Below are 21,911 nucleotides of genomic sequence, written 5' to 3'. Positions count from 1 at the left end.
TAGACCGTGGAGTCCGAAAGAAAACGATCTTTACTAAAAAGTATCTAAAACTTGTCAAAATCGGAATTATAACAAAATCGGATTAGAAGAATATATATCACTTTTATCCCAAGTATTCTCAAGGGATAATCCGATGTTAGTCTAGTCATCGAAAAATAGCTTTAAATACCTAAGAATACCCCGTCAATTTTTATTACAGTTCCAGACAAAGAACTAAAACAAACAAGAACTCCGCGACAAAATCCATCAATTCTCTAAAAATAACAGGTCTGGTGAAAACAACGTCCTATGTATAGTACGCTACAGTGCAGGCGTCTGTATGTCTCACCCGCGACACACTTTCCATTGACGGGGCGCCCCCCACTCCCACCCTCTGCTACCCCCTGGAATGCCATGGTAAACCGACAAGTGGGAGTTGAGTTGGGCGAAGGTTCAGTCATAAATATATGTTGATGACATTCTTATTGTCTGTACTTGTGAAAGTCATGAGTGATTAATGCCCGTTTTCACCATCAATCCCTAATTTTTAAATGACCACTTATCAGGAATTTTGTTTTCTTAAGGGTCACTTAAAAATTAGGGATTGATTCTTTTATCAACAGCTTAAGTTGAAGTTGGCCGGCCTCCTACTAAGTGGACCGACGATCTGGTGAAGGTCGCGGGAAGAGCCTGGATACGGGCAGCGCAGGACCGTTCATTGTGGAAAACGTTGGGGGGGGGCTTTGTCTGGACAAAGGACAAACTTGCTCCACTGCCAGCAGTGGATGTCATTTGGCTGAAACGAAGTTGATAAATAAATTAAAGAATACTTGGTAGATAGAGTTGATCTATCAGTCAATGGAAGCTACAAGTTAGGTACTTAATTCATTTATATAAAGACAGCTAACAATTAAAATGAAAAAGAACCTCCTCTTTTTGTTGAAGCAATAAAAAAACAATTAATTTATACACTACGTGCTTACGCCTTGAGGAGATCAGTTAAGACATTGACTAACTTTAAGAACTATGTATAACTGTGTGAAACTTCCAAATCTTACCACAGATATGAACTACCCCTATACCTAAGTCTTATTCGTAACTCTACACATTATACCACAAATTAGTGCTATTTTAATAACGGAATCCTAAAACACGCAACAATGAACTAAAATAACAAGAATAAAGAACGGGATGACGTGCAAACTGTGGACTCCATTCATCATGGTAACCTCCATTCAGATGTCCAGTAATTCGTAAATAGATTATTATTGACGGACAGCTGATTAGTTAGTGGAAAAAAGTAGTATGTCTACAAATATGTAGAGAAAAAAACTAGAAGTAATTGAGTAGTAATATGAATTTAGTTAACATTTTCATTGGCTATTAAATACCTATATTAGTTTAAGACTAACCTACAATATTAGTCATTTGTTTTGTGAAACACGTGAATTTCAATTATCATGGTTTATATTATTTTCAGTGCTGAAATGTTATTTATCTTTTAATAAAGATTAATTCTCTCTTTAACATAAACACCTTCCTCACGAGACGCGCACGCAAATACTTTTAACGGATTACCAGTGACGTCACGGGACTAAATAGTTTATTTATACTTTGTAACTTCTCAGACAGGCACGGGCCTCTTCAAACGGCTCAATGGACCGGATAAGAAAAAACAAATCTTTTGTCCCGTAATCATAACTCGAAGGGTGGTCAAAGTGACCGTGTTTGTAATATCAGCTTTGATACTGCTTAGTTTTATTCAGTGTGAAGGCCAAACGATGATTGTAATTAAATATATTAGGTTACTTATATTATGTTGATTCAAAACTATTTTTTTTTACAAAAATCTCTCAAAAATCTTTTTTTTTTTACAAAAATCACAGTTAATCACAAACCCAGCCTTAGACTACAATCATGATGTAGCAGACTTTGTTACCGGTTTTATTCACTACTTTGAATGAATTATTCGTTACTTGGAAGAACTTATCGCCTTACGAATGTTTATTTCTACATTATCGATGTGAATCATACGAGTATATTCTTAAGAAGGTACCAATTATCTTAAAAAAGAATTAGTAAAGATCAGTGGAGAGCATGTTTTTTTTATTTTGATGTAGACAATATAACTTTTCTTCTCAACTTTACTCGTGCCTCACCCTTAGGTGATTAATCTTAATTAAGGTTTATTTTCGTCTTTGTTCTGAGCTACTTAGTGTTAAATATTAAAATCTTCAAACTAACTATACCTACATCATTGAGTAGACTACTGGTTTAACCGCGTTCTCGGAATGTCCCAGGTAGGTGTTTTTTACGCACGTCCACTGCACTGCATGACCAGTCGTAAATTGAATGGGATGTCGGTCTAGAAAGTTTATGCAGCCGACATAATAGAAAGGACTTCGATGGGCCTAAAAATAAGGCAAAAATTAAACAATCGCCAACCGCAGAGCATGGTAACACTACCAGTGTGTCTCAAAGTTTAGGTACCCTAAGGACCAAAGCCAAGCTTCTAGCTTTACACCTTAGTGAAAACATGTGGCTTGGCCATTTCGTCACTACAAGAACTAGTTACAAAAAACAGAAAAGCAATGAACAATGAATAAATTTTTCACCTTACGACCAAGTGATGATAGCGAAACGGCCGTGCCACAATATTTTCACTAAGTAAGGGCTGATTTTTCAATCGTTGGATAACTGAAGATTTGTTGACTGAAGAATAAGTTTGGCACGTTGACAGTTTTAGTATAGGAAATAATGTCAAAATGGCAATTTTATTCTTCAGATAGAAGATATCCGACGATTGAAAAATCAGGCCTAAGGTTTAAAGTAGTTTGTTTAGTTAGGGCTTGCAGAGTTAGAAGTGTGACTCTACATGAGATGATAACTTTTTCACAATGCGAGCTATAATGTTGACTTGGCAACATTTTACATGAAAACGTTTTTGGTGGGATATAAGTTTCTTAGAAACAATATTGAATTAAACCAAACTCAAGTCCAAAGTGGATTCGCAGTTGCTGTTGCGTCACAAATTGTCTCGAATTTCCAATAAGCAAATATCGAGTTGGATATTAAATTACAACGTTCAGAATCGCGAAGGGAAAACACATAAAATGGCCGATGACATAGTTTATGGTTAGCACAGATTATAAATCAACCTCTCATCACCGGAGTGCGTTTCGTGAATTCAGGGTGCAGCAAATATTTACAACATGGTTTCGTGTAAAAACTCTGTTGAATTCGAGAGTATTCGGATGAAAAATAGTACCTACTTTGGTTTAAAAATCTAAGGCTGAGTTGCACCATCATACTTTAACTGTGACAAACGTCAAAACTCTGTCAAACTCCATACAAAAAACACCGATTATCGTAAAAGTTACGGCCAAAGTTAGGTGGTGCAACTCAGCCTAAGTACCTATTTTAACTTTTCAATAAGCCACCGTTCCGCAAAATTTGTTTGAATTTACTAAAAAAAGTTAGTTCATAAATCATACCTAGTTAACTGATGTACAGTCAACAAAAAAGTAAGAAATGTACTCAACCGATCGAATATAAAATATTTCATTTTTTTAAATATATTAAACCTACTCTCACGTAAAAACTCTGCTTAATTATAGAATCGTGCTTGTGCTATGGAGACTAACTGACCTGATGATTACAAAAAAAAACATTCTACAAATTGTATAAGTGCTACTCACATGGATTGGTCATCATAGGCAAGTAGTATGCCGCCGTTTAGCCTGGTAGTGGTTCACGTAGGGCCGCCACTCCTCTCTTGACTTTATAATTATCTGAAAAATTAAAATATTAAGAATTTGACATTTCAGCGTGATGAGTACGTGCATGCATATTATAGTACGAAATATTTAGGCTGAGTTGCACCACCAACTTTGACCGTAACTATAACGATAACCGGTGCTTTTTGTATGGAGTTTGACATAGTTTTGACGTTTGTTAAAGTTAAAGTAAGATGGTGCAACCCAACCTAAATCTTGAATCAACATCTGTGTCGATCATTTACCCCAGTAGCTACTATGACTTTCGCAAGGTACGTATATTTATTCAAATTAAGTGCCGTACACACATCACTAGGGCCAGTTACTTAAGTCAGTTTATAGACTTGAAAACGCTAAAGTATGGGCACAGTATGGGGAAACAAAGCGAGCCCGCATTCCCGCGTCTTACGAACATGTTGCTAATCGGGCCGCGTATGCACCATCACGGACTCAAAACTTGTGCCGCTAAAATGACGCTTTTAAAGGCCGACTTCTAAAAGTATGATCTAATTTATGGGAATCAACGATGAAAAATTACAATGATATTACTAATTTAAATATTCAAATGGTTTTAAATACAAATGGATTGCAAAATAACAAGCTTTTAACAATTGTCGGTGTACCTACCTACATAGAAATAGGGCAGCAGTGAAATATCTACGTGCGATCAAATTATCTCTAAAATGATGGACTAATTAGCAGAAAGCTATTAACATCATATGAGTATCATTGACTGTACAGCACCTACTTATTTCAATTAAACACTGTATCAATAATATTTATAATAAAAACAAGATTTATAAAAAAATACACACAAATTACTTACGAAAATGTCCATGTTCTGCTACGGCCGTTATTTCTGCAGCGCCGTTTTAGGAGCCCAACGCTTTTGAAGTAATTCCCGGAGAGTACTTACAAGATGAATCTGTGGAGAATCGCCCGTGTCATTTGCATACACTCAACTTTATACAGCCGTAAATAATAGCGGAATGCGCCTTGCATTGTGAAAACGAGCCTTTCATGAGCACAGATATTCAGCGGGGTTACTCCGAAAAACGATATCCGAAGTTTCGAATGTTGCCATCCCTCTTGTGCAAAGCGAGATGCCAGCATGACCGACAGTGACAGATAGACTCGAAACAACGTAAACATCGTTTTGGAATAGCCCTGCAGATATTTAGTGTGGCGCGTGCTGATTGGCCAACGATCGGTAATACGGCCTAGTTCGGAGTTTAAATTAACGGCCGTAATCTGAGTGATGAGAATAGATCTTTAACGAAAACGACGGTAGCAATGAGTTTGGGGTAGCAATTCACTAAAAGATATAATACTACTGGTTGTATTGTAAGTAAGTATAGTATGAGTGAATTAACACTGAAAAGTTTTAAATAGTTATTTTTGGAAGTTTGGAATATGCCTAAGTTACAGTCAAAACTCAGAATCGGTCAAAACCACTTTTGACAGCAAAAATCAGTCAAAAGTGGTTTTAACTGCCCTTTGTTAATATCACTTTTGACAGATTTTTGTGTTCATTATTTTAATCTGTCTATTATCGGAATAAAAAGTTTTTTTCTTTTCACTAATGAAATGTTTCACTAATTTCATAATTATAGAAACCCTTCTATAGCTAATTACACTGTCTATAGTAAAATCACATACCAAAACCCAGCAAACACTATCCTTTAATAGGTACCTACGCTGACAGCGCAGACTTGATATGGGCAATAAAGCCCGAATAACTCGCACTACGACAATTACTGCCGAAATGCACTGCGAATGAAAGAGCTGCTGTGATGCTGGAAATCGGACTTTTGCTAAAACGTCCGGGGTTTTAAGATGCATTGACGAAGTATGTATTAAAACGAAAAGGAAGTCGATAAGACTTACAACGAAAAAACAGCATTTAGTAAAATAAAACTAAATAAGGTGTCATAGTGCTTTTGTCTAACATACTTACCTACTCGTATAGTTGTCTTTTCGATACACAATAATGGCATCATCAAAAATATTACTTGGGTACAAAAACTGCTTTCAATAACCCTGACACAGTCAATTATTTTAACTTTACCTACCTTTGTAGATATCCTGCATATTACGGGTTTAAAATAATCACCCAATACCTAAGCAAGCTGGTAATATTACTTGTAGGTACATAACTTATGTGTAAACCTCCTTATTGGGAAAAATCTTGAAATACCCCCATTTCGAATTAAGGTTTTTCCGAAACTTTTCAGGAGTTCATCTAACACAGTGTCAGTAACCAGTGACATTCAAGTAAAGCAAACAGCATAATGAGTTATGATGGGTGGGCGTCTCGGTGAGCAATTTGGGGTTCCGTCGGCGTGTGCATTCGCAATGTGCTCGCGGGCGGGTGCCAAAACTGCCGTCTTTCCGCTGCATGCCCTCTGTCAGCCGGGTGCCACCGAAGCTTGTTAGGTTAAAGTTAATCTACGATTAGCTGGTTATTTAAAGTTGAGGAGGGACCAAATTAAGGAACAGTAATGTGATGCTAACAAAAAACAATATTAAACACATCTTTTTGCCCGACTTCGCCAGAAGGAGGGTAATGTTTTTATGTATAATAAGAAAATCGAAACGAAGTATTCAGTTTCAGTTGCTCTTACCTTGATACATCGGAAAGTCTCTTCTACACAATTTCTCAATCTATACGATGAAATAACGTCATCTAGACAACATCCTCTTCTGAATTCTTCCCAATAAGTTGTAGGGTAGAAACATCTTATGTTGATGATTTCATAACATTTTTTTTCTGTTGACACGCGCGAAGTTAGTTGCTAAAGTTACACTGCAGAGCAGAATAAGTGACTAAACAAGCTTTGTTAAATAACCAGGTTTTAACCAGCGTCACTGTCACCGGCCCTCATTTAACAGCCTTCGACAAAGTTCACAGAACTCATAGGCTCAATATACGTGTCTTCGCAAAGGCCGCACTCCTCTTAATCCCAGTCGTTGTAGGCCTTATTCCATGGGCCCAAGGTTCAAATTGTTGGTGTTGTTGTAAGTAGGTGCAAATTCAAGTATCGTATCACAGCATTGCAATGGCTTTCATCCAAATGTGATGTAATAACGCGGGCAAATCTGAAGAGCAGGCACGGATTAGGCAGCCAAGTTACACAATACAATACGTTTAAATGTGTAACTTTGTCAGTAAAATGCAGAGTAAATACAAAATCCAATTACAGTCGCCAGCATATCAGACTACTGAAACATATTTTGTTGCTAAATATAGCACCATTAAAACGACATGATGATGTGCTGTCCATACATACTGAGGTGTTATAATAATATTGATAACATATAATAATGATATTAATGTTAATTAGCACCGATTTGAAATACTTACATGTCTAAGAATAAAAGCTAAGTTTCAAATCAAAAAATTAAAACTGAAATATTTCTGAAACAGAAAAAGTTTAAAATCCAAAGCACTTAATTTGAGTAGAGTTACACTGTTCTAAACATGTTTACTTATTTCTAAAAAAGAACCCATAGTTCCAAATTCGCATCTGGCGTCTATGTTCTGAGTCGTACGGCTCTATTGTGTTGAAATATATTAGGAATGCTCAATTTAATTCGAACAGCCCCTGGGAACGGATCGGAAAATGTTCCTAATACCGAAGCTTTCAATATTTTAATATGAACCGAGTATCGTGGAACCCGTCCAACTCCGAAAATGTTAGCTTGTACTATGTCGATACTACTCGTACTATTGATATTTTGGTACTGTACTTTTAAATGTACCTACATTACAAATTAATTGCAGCCATACTAAGTTTTATACATGCCAAAGCAACTCTAATTAAGGATTTACGAATATATTCACTCCTAAGCCTGATTAAATCTTAATTATCTTGAAATGACTGATGTCTAATTACAGAAGAAGTAAAAAGTTTAAAGGAGAAAAAATACAAGTACCTACTTAGCGAAAAACTACCTAAACTTCGGAATCGGAAGAGGGCTAAAATACGAACTGTCTCCTAATGTGTTTCTTAGTTTAATCTAAGCTCTCCAGAACTCTCCAACAAAACAGGGCCCGACCGGGATTTGAACCCGGGACCTCTCACACCCAAAGCGAGAATCATACCACTAGACCATCTAGCCGCTTGGAGGCTTTACTTCAACTACTAGGTACCTACAATAATTTTGGCACAAGATTTTCCAATCTCAAGCCAAAATTTTACTCTACCACTTGAGTAAATACTCGTATTGTTATACCAAATTAAGAAGTTAGTAAATTATATGCCTGTAACGGCTCGATGGTCTAGTGGTTATGATTCTCGCTTTGGGTGTGAGAGGTCCCGGGTTCAAATCCCGGTCGGGCCCTGTTTTGGTGACAAATGAGTTGACAATTAGCCATCCTTCCAGCCATTCCTTCAAAATGGCCTCCAAAGTGTCTTCGTGTCTTTCAGGGCTAATATGATTATGGATATTAAAATCTGTCTAGAATCTAGATAAGTAGATAGAAAGACTTTTAACAGGACCTAACGTGAGATGTAAGGCAAAATTACCTGCATCATAATACAATTCAGATGAATACCTACTAGGTATCTTCAGCCACAGTCATATACTGGCAATGATATTATTATCAGCGATTTTCATCATCGAAAACTGTCAATCAAGTAGGCACTACCCAATGCTCCACACTTCCATACCCGCACCATTGCATTCTCGTTCTACCACATTGTTGTCTTCAGTCACTTCCAATACTAACCCAAAAATGATCCATCAATAAATTAGCTAAATAATGATCTCCAGGTTACCCAGCTGGCCAAATGTGACTTCTCAGTACTCATTCACCTACACTCGTAGATGGGTTTTATGCCGAACTATCTGTTTGACGTTCCGCCATCCAATCGTACAGCATCGTAAACTTGTGGTCTCTACGTAACATATCGACTTTGATTCGAAAACACCGCAAGCCATTTAATACATCACCACCTTGAAAAGTGATTCCAACATGCTGGAAACTCCACAAAATTAAACCCTATAACACATCAAATAAGGATCTAGGTCTTCAGATCCAGCTGCAAAAGGATGTTGCCATTTTGACACGGAGAAAGGTATCGTGGGAGTCTGACTCTTCAATAGTACAAATGGCATATTGTTAGTCATATTCTGCTGCTAAAGCAGTTTATGTTAATAGTTCCTAAATGTTGGAAAGTAGCTGATCCTTTGATTAGAAAGATTTCTAGGGTTATTTTTATATCATATGAGAACCTTTTACACCATAACTGCTANAACTCCTGTTATTGGGTTAACAATGAAACTAACCAGTGACTGCAGAAATTGATACGACACATTTGTCAAATAATAAGCATAGTGTTGCGAGTCAAAATTAACCCCTCTCTCTCAACCAACCGCAATTAAATGCTGTTTCATGTAGAACACTTTTCCAAAAACATTTCATGTGACTTTTCTATAAACATGTACTTCGTACAGAACCTTAAAACATTAAATGTGACTTTTCAGAACCATAATCTATTTGAAACTTGCATAAACTGAAATTTTATGCACCATTCAAACGATTATTTCATAACTTAAATAGTTTTTCAGCTGAATACACTAAACAAACATTTTTATACAGAACATTTGGTTTATTAAAACGTATCACAACCGGCTCGATGGTCTAGTGGTATGATTCTCGCTTTGGGTGTGAGAGGTCCCGGGTTCAAATCCCGGTCGGGCCCTGTTTTGAAGAGTAAATTCTGTTAATTAGCTTGACCTTTGCTAACTCCTGAAAACTACGTTGAGTTTTACGGAATTTCCTGGTTGATTATTTACATGAGAAACTATCTAAACTTATATTAATTTATTTTTCATAATTAACTTTAAAAAAAAAATAAAACCGACTTCAATTAATGCGTGAACACAAAAAAAACTAAAAATTAAAAAAAAGCTCTACCCTTGGGGGTGAAATATTTTCTTCAAATTCGCATGAAACCACCCTTTTGATAATACCTATTCAACAAAAAAATAATCGTTCAAATTGGTTCATAATCGGCGGAGATATTGCGTATAAAAAAGTTCATCCCCAATTTTCCACCCTTGGGGGTGAAATATTTTCTTCAAATTCGCATGAAACCACCCTTTTAATAATACCTATTCAACAAAAAAATGATCNTTCGCATGAAACCACCCTTTTAATAATACCTATTCAACAAAAAAATGATCTTTTAAATTGATTTATAATCGGCGGAGATATTGCGTATAAAAAAGTTCATCCCCAATTTTCCACCCTTGGGGGTTGTTTTTTCTATTATTAAATTTAAATGGGACCACCCTTGAGGTATTACCTATACGCCGAAAAAAGATTTGTTCAAATCGGTTCATAATTGGCGGAGTTATCGCGTAACAAACATAGAAAAAAAAACATACGGGTCGAATTGAGAACCTCCTCCTTTTTTGAAGTCGGTTGAAAATTGTGAGTTAAATAGGGATTAATTTATTTTTGAAAAGCAAAAACATTCCATTTGCGCGCGATTTCTATAAAAAAACATTGATAGTTTCATGACTTTGATGAATTTTTCCCCTGAAAAACCCTGAAACTCAATGGAAAGAACATAGACGGGACTATTGGATCCATCTGTATTGTGTAACAACTGTATTGTTTCATTGTTTGTTCAGGTGAAACGAATTGAACGAGAATTATTAGGTATTTAAGATTATAGTGGATACTTACTCGTACATTGTTAAACAAGTAATTTTCATGATTTTCAGTCACTGGAAACGAAGAGCTTTTTAAAGCTCCTTTTTGTAAGTTTCCTGTATTTAAATATAAAGTACAGTGTATATTATTTACATTTAAATATGACAGTGTAACCGGCTGGGAAATACTTGTCCGGAAAACCGCCCTATAAAACGTAGTTACCTTAAAACACCCGGAAAATCGATGAGAGCCTTCCCGTCTGGATATTACAGACTTCGTCCTGAAATTCAACCGGCTCGTTGGTCTAGTGGTATGATTCTCGCTTTGGGTGTGAGAGGTCCCGGGTTCAAATCCCGGACGAGCCCCAGCCTTTTTTACGTTTTGATACACTTTCAGTAGTAGGTGACAGTTGTTAAACCTTTTGTTTTGAACTGGATAACCGTTAAATGATCACACTATACATATTGTACTGAAAGATATTCGTTCCTTTTTGTTATTAAGAATGTTGTCTCAATGTCGTGTTATTGAAACGTCTCGGGTTCAAATCCCGGGTGTGTCCTGTTTTGTAACGCGACTGATTTGATTACCCTCCTTTCTAAATTGCTTACGCAAGTAATTGTACGCTATTATCTGTGTTATTAAAGTGTGAGAAATTTATACTAAGCTATGGATAGAATCTGTACTGACTGCTACAGTACTTATAATGTACCTAACTTGTACTTAATTTGTAGTTAATAACAGTACTAAGTATTATGTATTTTAAAAAACAGGTAGTTTACAAATACAAATTAAAATCAGAGTAACATAGCTCTGATAAAATTACAACTTTAGAATTTTCATTTTGCGTCAGGGTGAAAAATGTTTTTGTGCCTTTTGAAAACTATGGGGGTAATCAACCCTTTATACTATACAGGTAGGTATACCTACACCAGGTTGTGTTAGGTAAATGGGTATGAGCCGACACTAACCCATGTTAACATGGGCATAAAATGGTATGGTGAAGTCAGAAAATTGATAGCTTCATTTTAATTATTTTTATTTTCATACAAATCCGATTTTATAAAATTTATTTTGTATGGAAATTAATAAAAAAAATATGATGATATCAAATTTCTGACTTCACCATAGTATTTATATGCCCATGTTAACACGGGCTAGTGTCGGCTCATATACCCATTTACCTAACACCCTGTATACTTATTTCAATCTATAGACAATTTCTTAAGACTAAGTCATGTTCTATCTAATGCATGAGCATTAAGTACCTATAGATTAGATGCCCTTAAAGTTATTTGGCAGATATTTCAAATAACTATAGACTTCCCGATGAGAAATTCCCAATGACCTGTAAATCCCTAAACCGTAACTTTCATAGCAAACATTATAATAAATTCCTTTCTCGGTGTTGCATTGTAATGTAGCGGATAAATAAACGGTCCCAAAATCCATAAGTAAGAGTAATGTACCATTAATGAGCCGAAGAAAACATCAAAGCACAATATATTATGCTATAATTAGCTATACATTATACTTATAGGTTCTACGAGACACAGGGAATGGTATATTTGAGCCGGAATTCAAATTCACGCCGTATTTACAAGTTTATTATTGAAATTAACATTTAACTTTAATCCGTTGGATGCCTACCGTAACGGAATGAAAAGTTTTGGTAAGTATTTATTTATACCTATCAATAATAAATGCTCTTTCCTTACAGATTTGTAGTTTTGAGAACTCGACCACCACGTCAGAGGCTGCTTGTTCGATTCCCGCACCAATAGAAACCTTTGTGAACAAGTAAGATGTTTAAAAAGTAGGTATTAAGTTTATTTACATCCACCGATGTATGTATGGTACTTGGGTTTACTTAACATAGTATAAGAATATCTCAATTGGGAGTAAATGAAAGATACCATTGTTTAATGCCTGCGGGATTCGCAGTCCTGAGAAAAAAATAGTCGATAAGTATGATGTTTTATTTAACAAACCTACACAATGTAAAAATAAAACTGTTGCATTGACGTAGATACGAGTGACTCTGTGTAAACGTTAATTTTGTTTTATTTATTCGTATAAACGTGTAAAGTATAACAATCGTTATTGTGTTTGTAGATGGTTAAAAATATAGATTCACGAATTATTGTAAAACTGAAATTTTAACACCTTATAAAAATATAATGTAACAGCAAGTTGTTAAACTACACAATAAGTTACATACATATTTGACTACCTACCTACATTACTACCTCTACAATACTTACCTATTTGTTTCCAAACACCAATAAACGAACGCGAAGTAACCGTTAGTAATAGTTATAATCATTCAAGATCTACCTTCCCTTTTTCATTGATACCAATGAAAGTAACAAGTGACAGATATGAATCTTGTACTTTTACTTTTTTCGATATAATTCGACAAGAATCGACACGACTAGCCAACAAAGTAACAAAGCATCTGTACCTCTAGTACGAAAAACTTTCGAGTTCGTTTCGTTTGCGTATTCAAAGTGTCATCGAAAAATTTTGTATGAAAAATTAAACAGCGCCCCCTAGGGCGGCTATAATATAGGGGGCGCTGTTTACTTTTTCATACAAAATTTTTCGATGACACTTTGAATACGCAACGAAACGAACTCGAAAGTTTTTCCTACTAGAGGTACTGACAGTTTTTATATCCACGATCGAAGTCTAATAAATCACTTCCTGTCCTATCGATTTTATTCCAACTAGATAAAACCTCATGTTTATAAACAAAAATAAAAGATATCATACTTTACATTGAACGGAACTAATGAATGAACGTCTAAAAAGAGTTTACTAAGAAGTTTAAATGCGCGTTATGTATGTAGTTAAGGGTTAAGAATAGTTATTATTTTATTAAAATCTTTAAAATTAAATGAGATAATGTTTTGCGCTAAAAATGGAACCAGTTAATAACCATGCAATTTTCAGGATATAGGGTGCATTTGGATCACCGAGATTCTGTACAATTAACTACTTACGAGTATTTAGTAACTAACAATTTTACTGGACAGCCACCAATTTCTAGATAATATCTAAACATTTTTTTATTTTAAGGTTAAACAATTAACTGTTATTAAATTTATAAGACAATGTTAATTAGATTAACTGGATCCAGTCTCTTATCTCATCGACATCAGATAGAGATTTCTCTTTATCTAAAAATCGAGATCTCAATGGGTAATTGGCCGTAAATTTGTCTTAATTAATTGATATTTAGTAATCAATTACATTGTACAAGCCGGCGCATAATTGAATAACGAGGTAAATAGATAATAGCCATCGAATTGATAAATGTAGCGACTCGATTATGTCAGAGTTTTAGATAACTAATGTCCATTATTTATCAAATGTAGTAATATTTCTGCTGCAATGTCTACAACAAAGTATTATAATAGGTACACTTTCATAATTGTTTGATATTTGGTTAAATTATTTGCTAATTAAATTTTAATATCGATCAATCAATCTTAGTTAATTAATCTGTCCTTTAATTGACCAATATATTGAAAACCAGCCAATACAAAGTCTCAATCTTATACTTGGGATTGATTCAAGTCTAGAGCTACGAGTATGTTCTGCATTTACGGATTTAGCACTGTGTAAAATGTGAATAGGTTCTATTTCAGACATTAATAGAAAAAAACCGGCCAAGTGCGAGTCGGACTCGCGCACCGAGGGTTCCGTACCATTGATTTATAAATTTAAAATTATTATTTTTTATTTAAGTTATTAGTATGAAAGATTATGCGGTAATAAGCGGTTTACGACTTACGAGATATTAAAAAAAAACTACTTACTAGATCTCGTTCAAAACAATTTTCGTTGGTAGTTTTTATAGTAATGTACATCATATTTTATGTTTTTTTTTAGATTTTTCATTTTCTTATTTTAGAAGTTAGAGGGACAACTTTTTTCCACTTTGGAAGCGTCTGTCACGCAAAATATTCGGTTTAGAAAAAAAATGCTTTAGAAACCTCGATATCATTTTTGACAACCTATCTATAGATACCCCACACGTATGTGTTTGATGAAAAAAATTTTTTTGAGTTTCAGTTCGAAGTATGGGGAGCCCCCAATATTTATTATTATTTTTTTATTTTTGCATCAAAATCTTAATGCGGTTCACCGAATACATCTACCTACCAAGTTTCAACAGTATAGCTCTTATAGTTTCGGAAAAAAATGGCTGTGACATACGGACGGACAGACGGACGGACGGACAGACATGACGAATCTATAAGGGTTGCGTTTTTTGCCATTTGGCTACGGAACCCTAAAAATAGCTTCTTTTAGATCACAAAATCTTAATATAGGAGTACCTACCTATTAAATTATAATCTGTGGTATAGGTAAGTAGGTACCTAGTAGGTAGGTGGTAGTATACATATTCCACTTGCCTACCATTCCGATTAGAGAAAGTCTGTTTTACAAACGGTATGACCGTAACCGGAGCCTTAACCACAATCTTTAACCCACCCTGTAATTACTATTAATATATCAATCCCCAAATCGCGGTAATTTCGAAGGATAGCAATTAAACCTGACCCAGTGTCACTGGACGTATCGGTATCCGCCGCACACTCTTTCATTTCTTCAATCGAACCCGGTTTATTGCTCGGACGTATTTAATCGATCCGGCTTATTAATCACCTTTATTTCTCATAGATCAAAATATTGTTTAGATTTGTTTACTACCTATTTTTTAAAATTCCAAAATATCACACATTTATTATCAGTGAAAATACTACTGCACCTAAGTACCTACCTACTTCAAACTTCATAGTGCGGGTTTTGGAATCATTGTAGACCTAGATGAATAAGAGAGTCTCATCCATATTGAGTCACCGTGAGTCACTCTTTTCAGACTTTTGTTACCTACCTACATACTTACTAGGTAGCTCTACTTATTTAATGGCCAAAATTTTATTGATCATTAATCACAATGAAATGCTTAATATTTTTTCAGCCAATAACTGAAGTGGCGTACTGAGTAGGTACTTAAACAGTAACTATCTCTGGTACCGTCAATAGTTGCAACCTACTTACATCTCCCTTTTATTTTTTTTGCCTATCTAAAACGAATTCTTAGACACAATTTTATCCATCTAATAAATATTTTCCTCTCAGAGGCTCAACTCAATTACCTACAAACAGCTTCCATACGTCGTATCTGCGCGGCACAGAAGCGCGCCCGGGGCGCAGACAATATCGCCCCGATTGAATTATCGACCCGATAATAGGATCGCGAGAGTAATGCCCCTGTATATTGTTCCAGCTACTTTAATTATCGAGCATATCCACCCAACTTGTTTATTAAAGCCGCCGATATTGAATTGTTGCTTGTCCAGACACTTTGTAATTGTACAGCCTCTCCTTTAGCCGCCTAAGCTGTGTAGCTCCTTTGTCTTCTTCCAAGATTACATAATTATACGTACCTAAGCGTTTCATGGTGTTTAGGCTGTTCTTTCTTAGGTGCTTAGGGGATTCTTGGATGGCTTAAACATGGAGTGCAGGTGCGGTTTTGTTCCCCAGTCGATGAAGCACCTGATGTCGTGCCCTGAGTGCCCGAACAACTGCACTCAGGAGGATTTGATGAGTGCTGCTGACAACGCCACTCTTGTGGCGGAGTTTTGGACTGACACTGTGTAGGTTTGTTGTCGACACAAAATGAAGAAGGTGCTTAACGATATAGGTTAGTAATCATTATTTAAAATAAATAAAATTAAATAACTTTAAATACGATTCTGCGCATCAACTGCGGCAGAAAATACACAAAAACTATACTTACATGGTATCAATTTCACAGATCACCGAATTTAACAGCGTAACTGCCACCCCTGGCCAGATCGATGCTCCTGCGCCGATAGCAATCAAGATGGCGCCCGAGGCGTCATCGACTGTCACCAAACGGTCGCACTCAACGACTGGACATAAATTAAATGGCCATCCACGTCACTCAAACCCACAGACCTGAAGGAATACGCTCGGAAGCCAGGTAGTTAAGATCCAAAACAAAAATGGAGATAACACCAGTTGAGATGTTAAACTTTATTAGTAGCTAACAAAGTGAAGCTAATTTACGTCCTTTTTGGTCGTAACGGGGAAATGAATCGACGACACTCGTTAATCATTGGAAACGGATATCGTGGGAAACCCAAATTACTGCCTTCTGAGGTTTAATGCTCTACAAGAGACTAAACTGACAAAAGAGAAATGAAACATATCAAGCAACAAGTTAACTTTAATAAGGATGTCGTAATTCACTGTAGCGTATAGCGTAAACGCTAAGTTACGCTAACTATTAAGTAGAGAAAAGTGATTCGCGGTCCTTAAACCATGTAAGATTTCTTGTTGTTTTAATTTGAGTTGTACCACTAGAAAACAATTAGAAAGTCGCACAATATCTTGGTATGATAAAACAAACGCGTCCCTGACCGAGGCAGCCATAACGAAAACCATCAATTTGAACAAAACGTAGTTTCTTCTGCAATGGCGTATAGTGCGCAGCCGCAGCGCACGAGGTATTGCAATTCATTACGACAGTAACGTCGCCCGATGGATGCTGCGACTAAGCCACAACTAAATTACTCCAAGCACTCGTAATCTACCCAGCCGCGTAACAATAGAGCAATAAATGCTGTATCCGAAGACGAGAAAGCTACCATATCGACAACGGATAAATCAGACGAAACCCGCCACTACACACAAGACACCCCGGAAATATAGCGTGGAATGCTGCAAAGCAAACACCAGCACATAAGTCAATTTTCTGTTGCATAAAATACGGCGTGGTTCATAGAAATCCGGCGCTGCCCCTGTGAACTCCACTTATCTGCCTCATCGGCGAACTGATTTATTTGTAGAAACCGACGCCTAGCCGTCCGCTCGCATATCACTTTAGTTATCGGCAATTTTTTAACAATAACTCAAGTTTAACGTGAAAATTCCAAGCTTTTGTTTATTTTTTAATTTATTAAGCTTTTGTGAAGAATTTAAGGTCACATTAATGTTAAAAATAACTAATATGTGAAACTGAATACGTCTCTTGAAACGCAAGTGTCATAATGTAAAAATGTTTTAAACCAAGAAATATTTTAAACGCAAGTTTCATAGATGTAGACTCTTTTCACACAAAAACTAATGGACAGATTTTAGTCAAACTTTACAATAAGGATTAGTTGAGCTAATTTTCTTCAATATCCAAACGGCCGGCAAACCGCGGGCATAAGCTAGTCTGAACTAAAAATAAAGTTCATTCATCATAAAGCAAGTTACTGACTCAGAAACAAACCGAACAGTAGCATATCTTGCAATGCCTAATATAGTTTATCGGAAACACAGCGTTCTGTTTCTGTCACACGAAAAGTGGAATCCAATACGTTTGGATCCACATTTAGCCGCAGCACAAAGCCGTTATCGTCAAACATGCTTCAAATTGTATTGTGCAACTCGAATAGACTACTAACGTCTCTTTTAATGTATTGATCTGGTGTCACAGTCTGTTCCACTGTGTTTTCATTTTCCAGATGATAAAACGTTGTTTTATTACAGACCGCATTGTAACAAAGAGGTGCGCGATGACCAACATCACGTAGACGAAGAAACCTCTTAGATGTGACATGACCAAAGGAAATTCGGTGCAATTATCCCAAATTCTTCCACGACGTATTTCGTAAGGGCAATCTAGAGGTCATAAGAGCAGGTTGATGGAAAATCTGCTTTATTGCTGAACATAAACTTAAAAATAACTTGATAGATCCTATCAGTTCTATTTGTAGAGTATAATTTTAGGGACAACTGCGTAGTATGCGGATGAGGATGCTAATTGACTGAGTCATTGTTTTGGTTAATAATAGCTTTTGTCGTTCAAATTAGTAGTTGTCGGTTTTTGTTTTTTCCTTACAACTATCTTAGTAATGACATAAAAAAGGCATTACCATATTTTTATGATGCAGATGCTTCCAACAACTATTTTTAAAGCAGAGATGCAAACAGCAAACAATATAGTACATTACAATATTTTATTCGATAAACAAAAGAACCAATCTAAGACAAAATAAATCTACTAAACAATGCATTTATTTATAGAAGTATGAACTTACGAGTCACAGTAATCTAATAAGTAGTTTACTTAAATAAAACAGAATTATCACTTTCCTTTTTAACCATGCACCCTCACCAAAATTACGCAACATTGTCCACTAGAAACACAATTTAGTTAAATGTTTCGCGCACAATCTTATCTGAGGAGCGATTCTTGTACAAGAGTTCATAAAAAGAAGAAATACCAGATTTAATGTGGTGGAATGAATTGGAATACACTGTTTATGATGTGTCGCATACGAAAAGAACAAAATATATGAAATTTAAGGCACTGTTCTCACCTCTTGTTCCCACCACTGCAACTTCTTTGTAGCTAGGATCTATAGCTTGACAGTCAACAAAAACTCAACCACTGAAGGCCGAAATTGTCAGGACCTACCATTTCTGTCTTGAGAATCGACCCCCAAGTCCGATGCTGTTTACGACAGAGATGACACGATGCGTCAAGTGCCCATCGCTCGTCATAGGCGCCCGCGTTGATACAATCGAGCGCGTACAACTACGTGATACCGACGAGCCACCATAATTAGACTTGTTCTCATGATACACTGTTACGAATTAGGTTTGGTTGTTTTAGAAATAATCTAGAACTTTCTTTGGTTTACATTTTGTAGAATCTGAATGCTTTGCACGAGTTATATGAAGTGAAATTGATAAGAAGTGCGATTAAGATGACTAAAAAAGATCTTGTAGTTAAATTAGGTACAATTGCGTTGCACACCAAAAAATTTTAATGACCTGCCGAAAAAGATTTCCTCATAGATTTTACATTAATAGGAAAGTTGTGATTTCACTTAGGTATTTAAAACTGAATTGGGATTCATATTCACTGAGAGGATAGAAAATAAAACGAGGATGAATGTTTGCTTTTTTTATTCCACTCATTACCTACGGCATATAGGTATAAATAAGTTGATAATACAATATGTAAAACAGAATCCATATACAAAATATCACTTTAAAAGAGAGGCTTCAAATATTTCATATTATTATGCACATTTTAAAACTTATTATGCATTTGAGGATCAAATTTTATACAAGGTGTCCCAGAATGGGTGAATCAAACTGCCAGGGGAGATAGCTGTACTAATGTACTATCCCTAAAAAATATGAAAAAAAATATTTGAGTTCGGAATTATTTTTTAAACTAAACTCTAAACTCGAAATCTAGTCATTATTCTCAAAAGTGTGTTTACAGATAAACGAAGCTATCATGTACAATTAATATTAGTAACAAAAAAGTACAAATAAACTCCAAACGCAGCAATTATAGCCAGATACTTAGACAAAGCAGATTTATTTTCACTTTTAAAAAAAAAAATTGTTTGTGTCCTTATGCGCATTATTTTTTTTTTCATATTTTTTAGGGATAGTACATTAGTAGAGCTACCTCCCCTATCAGTTTGATTCACCCATTCCGGGACACCCTGTATAAGGCAGTTTGTATTGTAACAGTTAAAACTATTGAAAGTCCTATTGCGGTCTTGCTTGATGAAGCAATTACATTTTGATGCAACCGAATAGGAAGGTAAAATCTAAGGACCGAATACGAAACTTGATTCAAACTCAAGCATAGATTAAGCCTGTAATAGCGTATTTCATAGTTTTGACCAATCATAGCCTTGAATCTATTAGCCAGTTTGAACTGAGTTTTGAACTTCGTTTCATACGGCCTAATAGTAATAAGGGTAAAACACGTAAACGTTTCTACATTCAGTCTATTTCCAGGTAAAACTTCATTGCTAGGTTTATAATATGCGTTAAGGGTTGGTCTAAAATAACAGAAGTTACTATTTGTATACTGAAGAGTTACTACGGACACTGTAGTCTGTCAGTAATCATATTTATAGTCGTAAGATCTATCTGAGTCTGTGCTGTTTTTATGAGTGGTATTTTGTCTTCGTCTTCTTCTTTTTTCCCTCCTCGAAATGCCACTACCTTCATTCCTATCTTGTTCACAGTAAGAAGGGTGTTTTACGTATCTGCCATTAGTACTAGCATCGTCAAATTCATTAGCGTCTTTGTTTTGTCTACATTCGTCCCTCCACGATTCGCCGTTGTATGTGTACTTCTTCTTTACACCCTTTCTCTCATTTTCATGTGCATTATGTTTTTCTGAGTTAAGCAGGTCATCTTCCACATCTTCGTCACCATTTTGTATAGGCTTCACTTTTGTATGATTACCAAATTGAGGCGGAGGTGGTGGTTTTCCAAGTATGTCAGCGATATAATTTTCTCTTTCAATTTGATATCCACGAGCTAATTCAAACCCTGTAACAATATTAATTAGGTTATTTTAATACAGTCACGTTAAAGTGTACATATGAAAATAGATTAAACTAGACCTATTTTTATCGTCAAAAAAGAGGTCAAAAAGTTTTTGAGATTTTTTTTTAAATTTTTTATAGAATTTGTTTTTCTTNAATTACTTATTGTAAAGAAAACGTAATAACTTTTAAACTAAGCGGTATATCCTGATAAAATAAAAACAGTAATAATGCTAAATAACAGGCGATACTAAAAAAATACATAAAATACACAAAAAAGGCCAACAAATGATAAAAAATGATACTTTTTGAAAAAAATCTGCTTTTAAATTCGTGTTTTTTTGGTTATTTGATAAATTTCTCCAAAAAATGCCCCTATAACCGGTAGTTTTTATTACTTTGTATTATTCTCTATCGTATTACCTTCGTAAAACCAAAAATTGCATGTCTCTATCCCTATCACAACGTTTGCAATGATCATGTATGTCAGAATCAGAAAATATTTGTCATCCTTAACCAAAGTACCAACTTATCCCATCCATAAGGTTTGGTCCCTGTAAATGCTACAAGTTCGAATCAAGAAACTACTTGAGTGAGACCTGTAGGCCAAGGAGACGCCCCGTGATAAGTTTTTAGCGTAGGGTTTTATCGATTTTACGAAATAAGTCCAAATGAGTTAGAACGCTAGTTTATTTTTTTAAAGGCACAATAAGGTTAAAAGGCAAAGGTTTAAAAGGTTTAAAACTTACTCTTGATGGCGACCTTCGGGTCGATGTTGAGCCGGTCCCGCATGTACCGGCACACCATGTACCCAGTCCGGTTCAGCCCGTGCGTGCAGTGGACTCCCACCAGCTTATCTGTAAGAGGAACAACATTCGTATACAATGTTTCAATAAATATAAGTACTATCTATTTACTCCCAAACTACATAATGCTTGAACGAATTCCTGAAGACCTCCTAAAGAAAACATCGATTGATTTTGCATGAGCTCGGACTGAATGACATTGAATCGAATTATTTTCTGAATTGAATTATTTTCTATTGACGTTCATAAGTGCCACTTGTGGTCTAAACTGAATAAATATTTTTGATTT

At 35.6% G+C, this 21,911-nt stretch overlaps 1 protein-coding gene and 4 non-coding genes across 5 annotated transcripts in view; 3 read left to right on the top strand and 2 right to left on the bottom strand.

The window, feature by feature from the left end:
• Positions 1-7,805: 7,805 nt before the first annotated feature.
• On the bottom strand, positions 7,806-7,877 carry TRNAP-UGG (transfer RNA proline (anticodon UGG)). Its single transcript has one exon. It is a non-coding gene; the product is annotated as a tRNA-Pro (tRNA).
• Positions 7,878-8,026: 149 nt separating this feature from the next.
• On the top strand, positions 8,027-8,099 carry TRNAP-UGG (transfer RNA proline (anticodon UGG)). The gene has a single exon. It is a non-coding gene; the product is annotated as a tRNA-Pro (tRNA).
• A 1,292-nt stretch (positions 8,100-9,391) lies between these two features.
• On the top strand, positions 9,392-9,463 carry TRNAP-UGG (transfer RNA proline (anticodon UGG)). Its single transcript has one exon. It is a non-coding gene; the product is annotated as a tRNA-Pro (tRNA).
• Positions 9,464-10,715: 1,252 nt separating this feature from the next.
• Positions 10,716-10,787, top strand: TRNAP-UGG (transfer RNA proline (anticodon UGG)). Its single transcript has one exon. It is a non-coding gene; the product is annotated as a tRNA-Pro (tRNA).
• A 9,379-nt stretch (positions 10,788-20,166) lies between these two features.
• The window catches only part of Ptp-h (protein tyrosine phosphatase), a 57,127-nt gene continuing 55,382 nt past the window's right edge, over positions 20,167-21,911 (bottom strand). Inside the window, exons 7-8 of the mRNA XM_028305707.1 lie at positions 21,566-21,673; positions 20,167-20,820 (exon numbers count right to left, since the gene is read on the bottom strand). Coding sequence (XP_028161508.1) covers positions 20,381-20,820; positions 21,566-21,673 — 548 coding nt within the window. The 3' untranslated portion in view covers positions 20,167-20,380. The remainder of the gene's footprint in view (positions 20,821-21,565; positions 21,674-21,911) is intronic.

This window comes from Ostrinia furnacalis, unplaced genomic scaffold (genome assembly GCF_004193835.3).
Source record: "Ostrinia furnacalis isolate ACB-3 unplaced genomic scaffold, ASM419383v2 OfSCF1780, whole genome shotgun sequence".
Taxonomy (NCBI): Eukaryota; Metazoa; Arthropoda; class Insecta; order Lepidoptera; family Crambidae; genus Ostrinia; species Ostrinia furnacalis.
The sequence above is the reverse complement of the archived record's forward strand: the minus strand, read 5'-3'. Positions and strand labels throughout refer to the sequence as shown.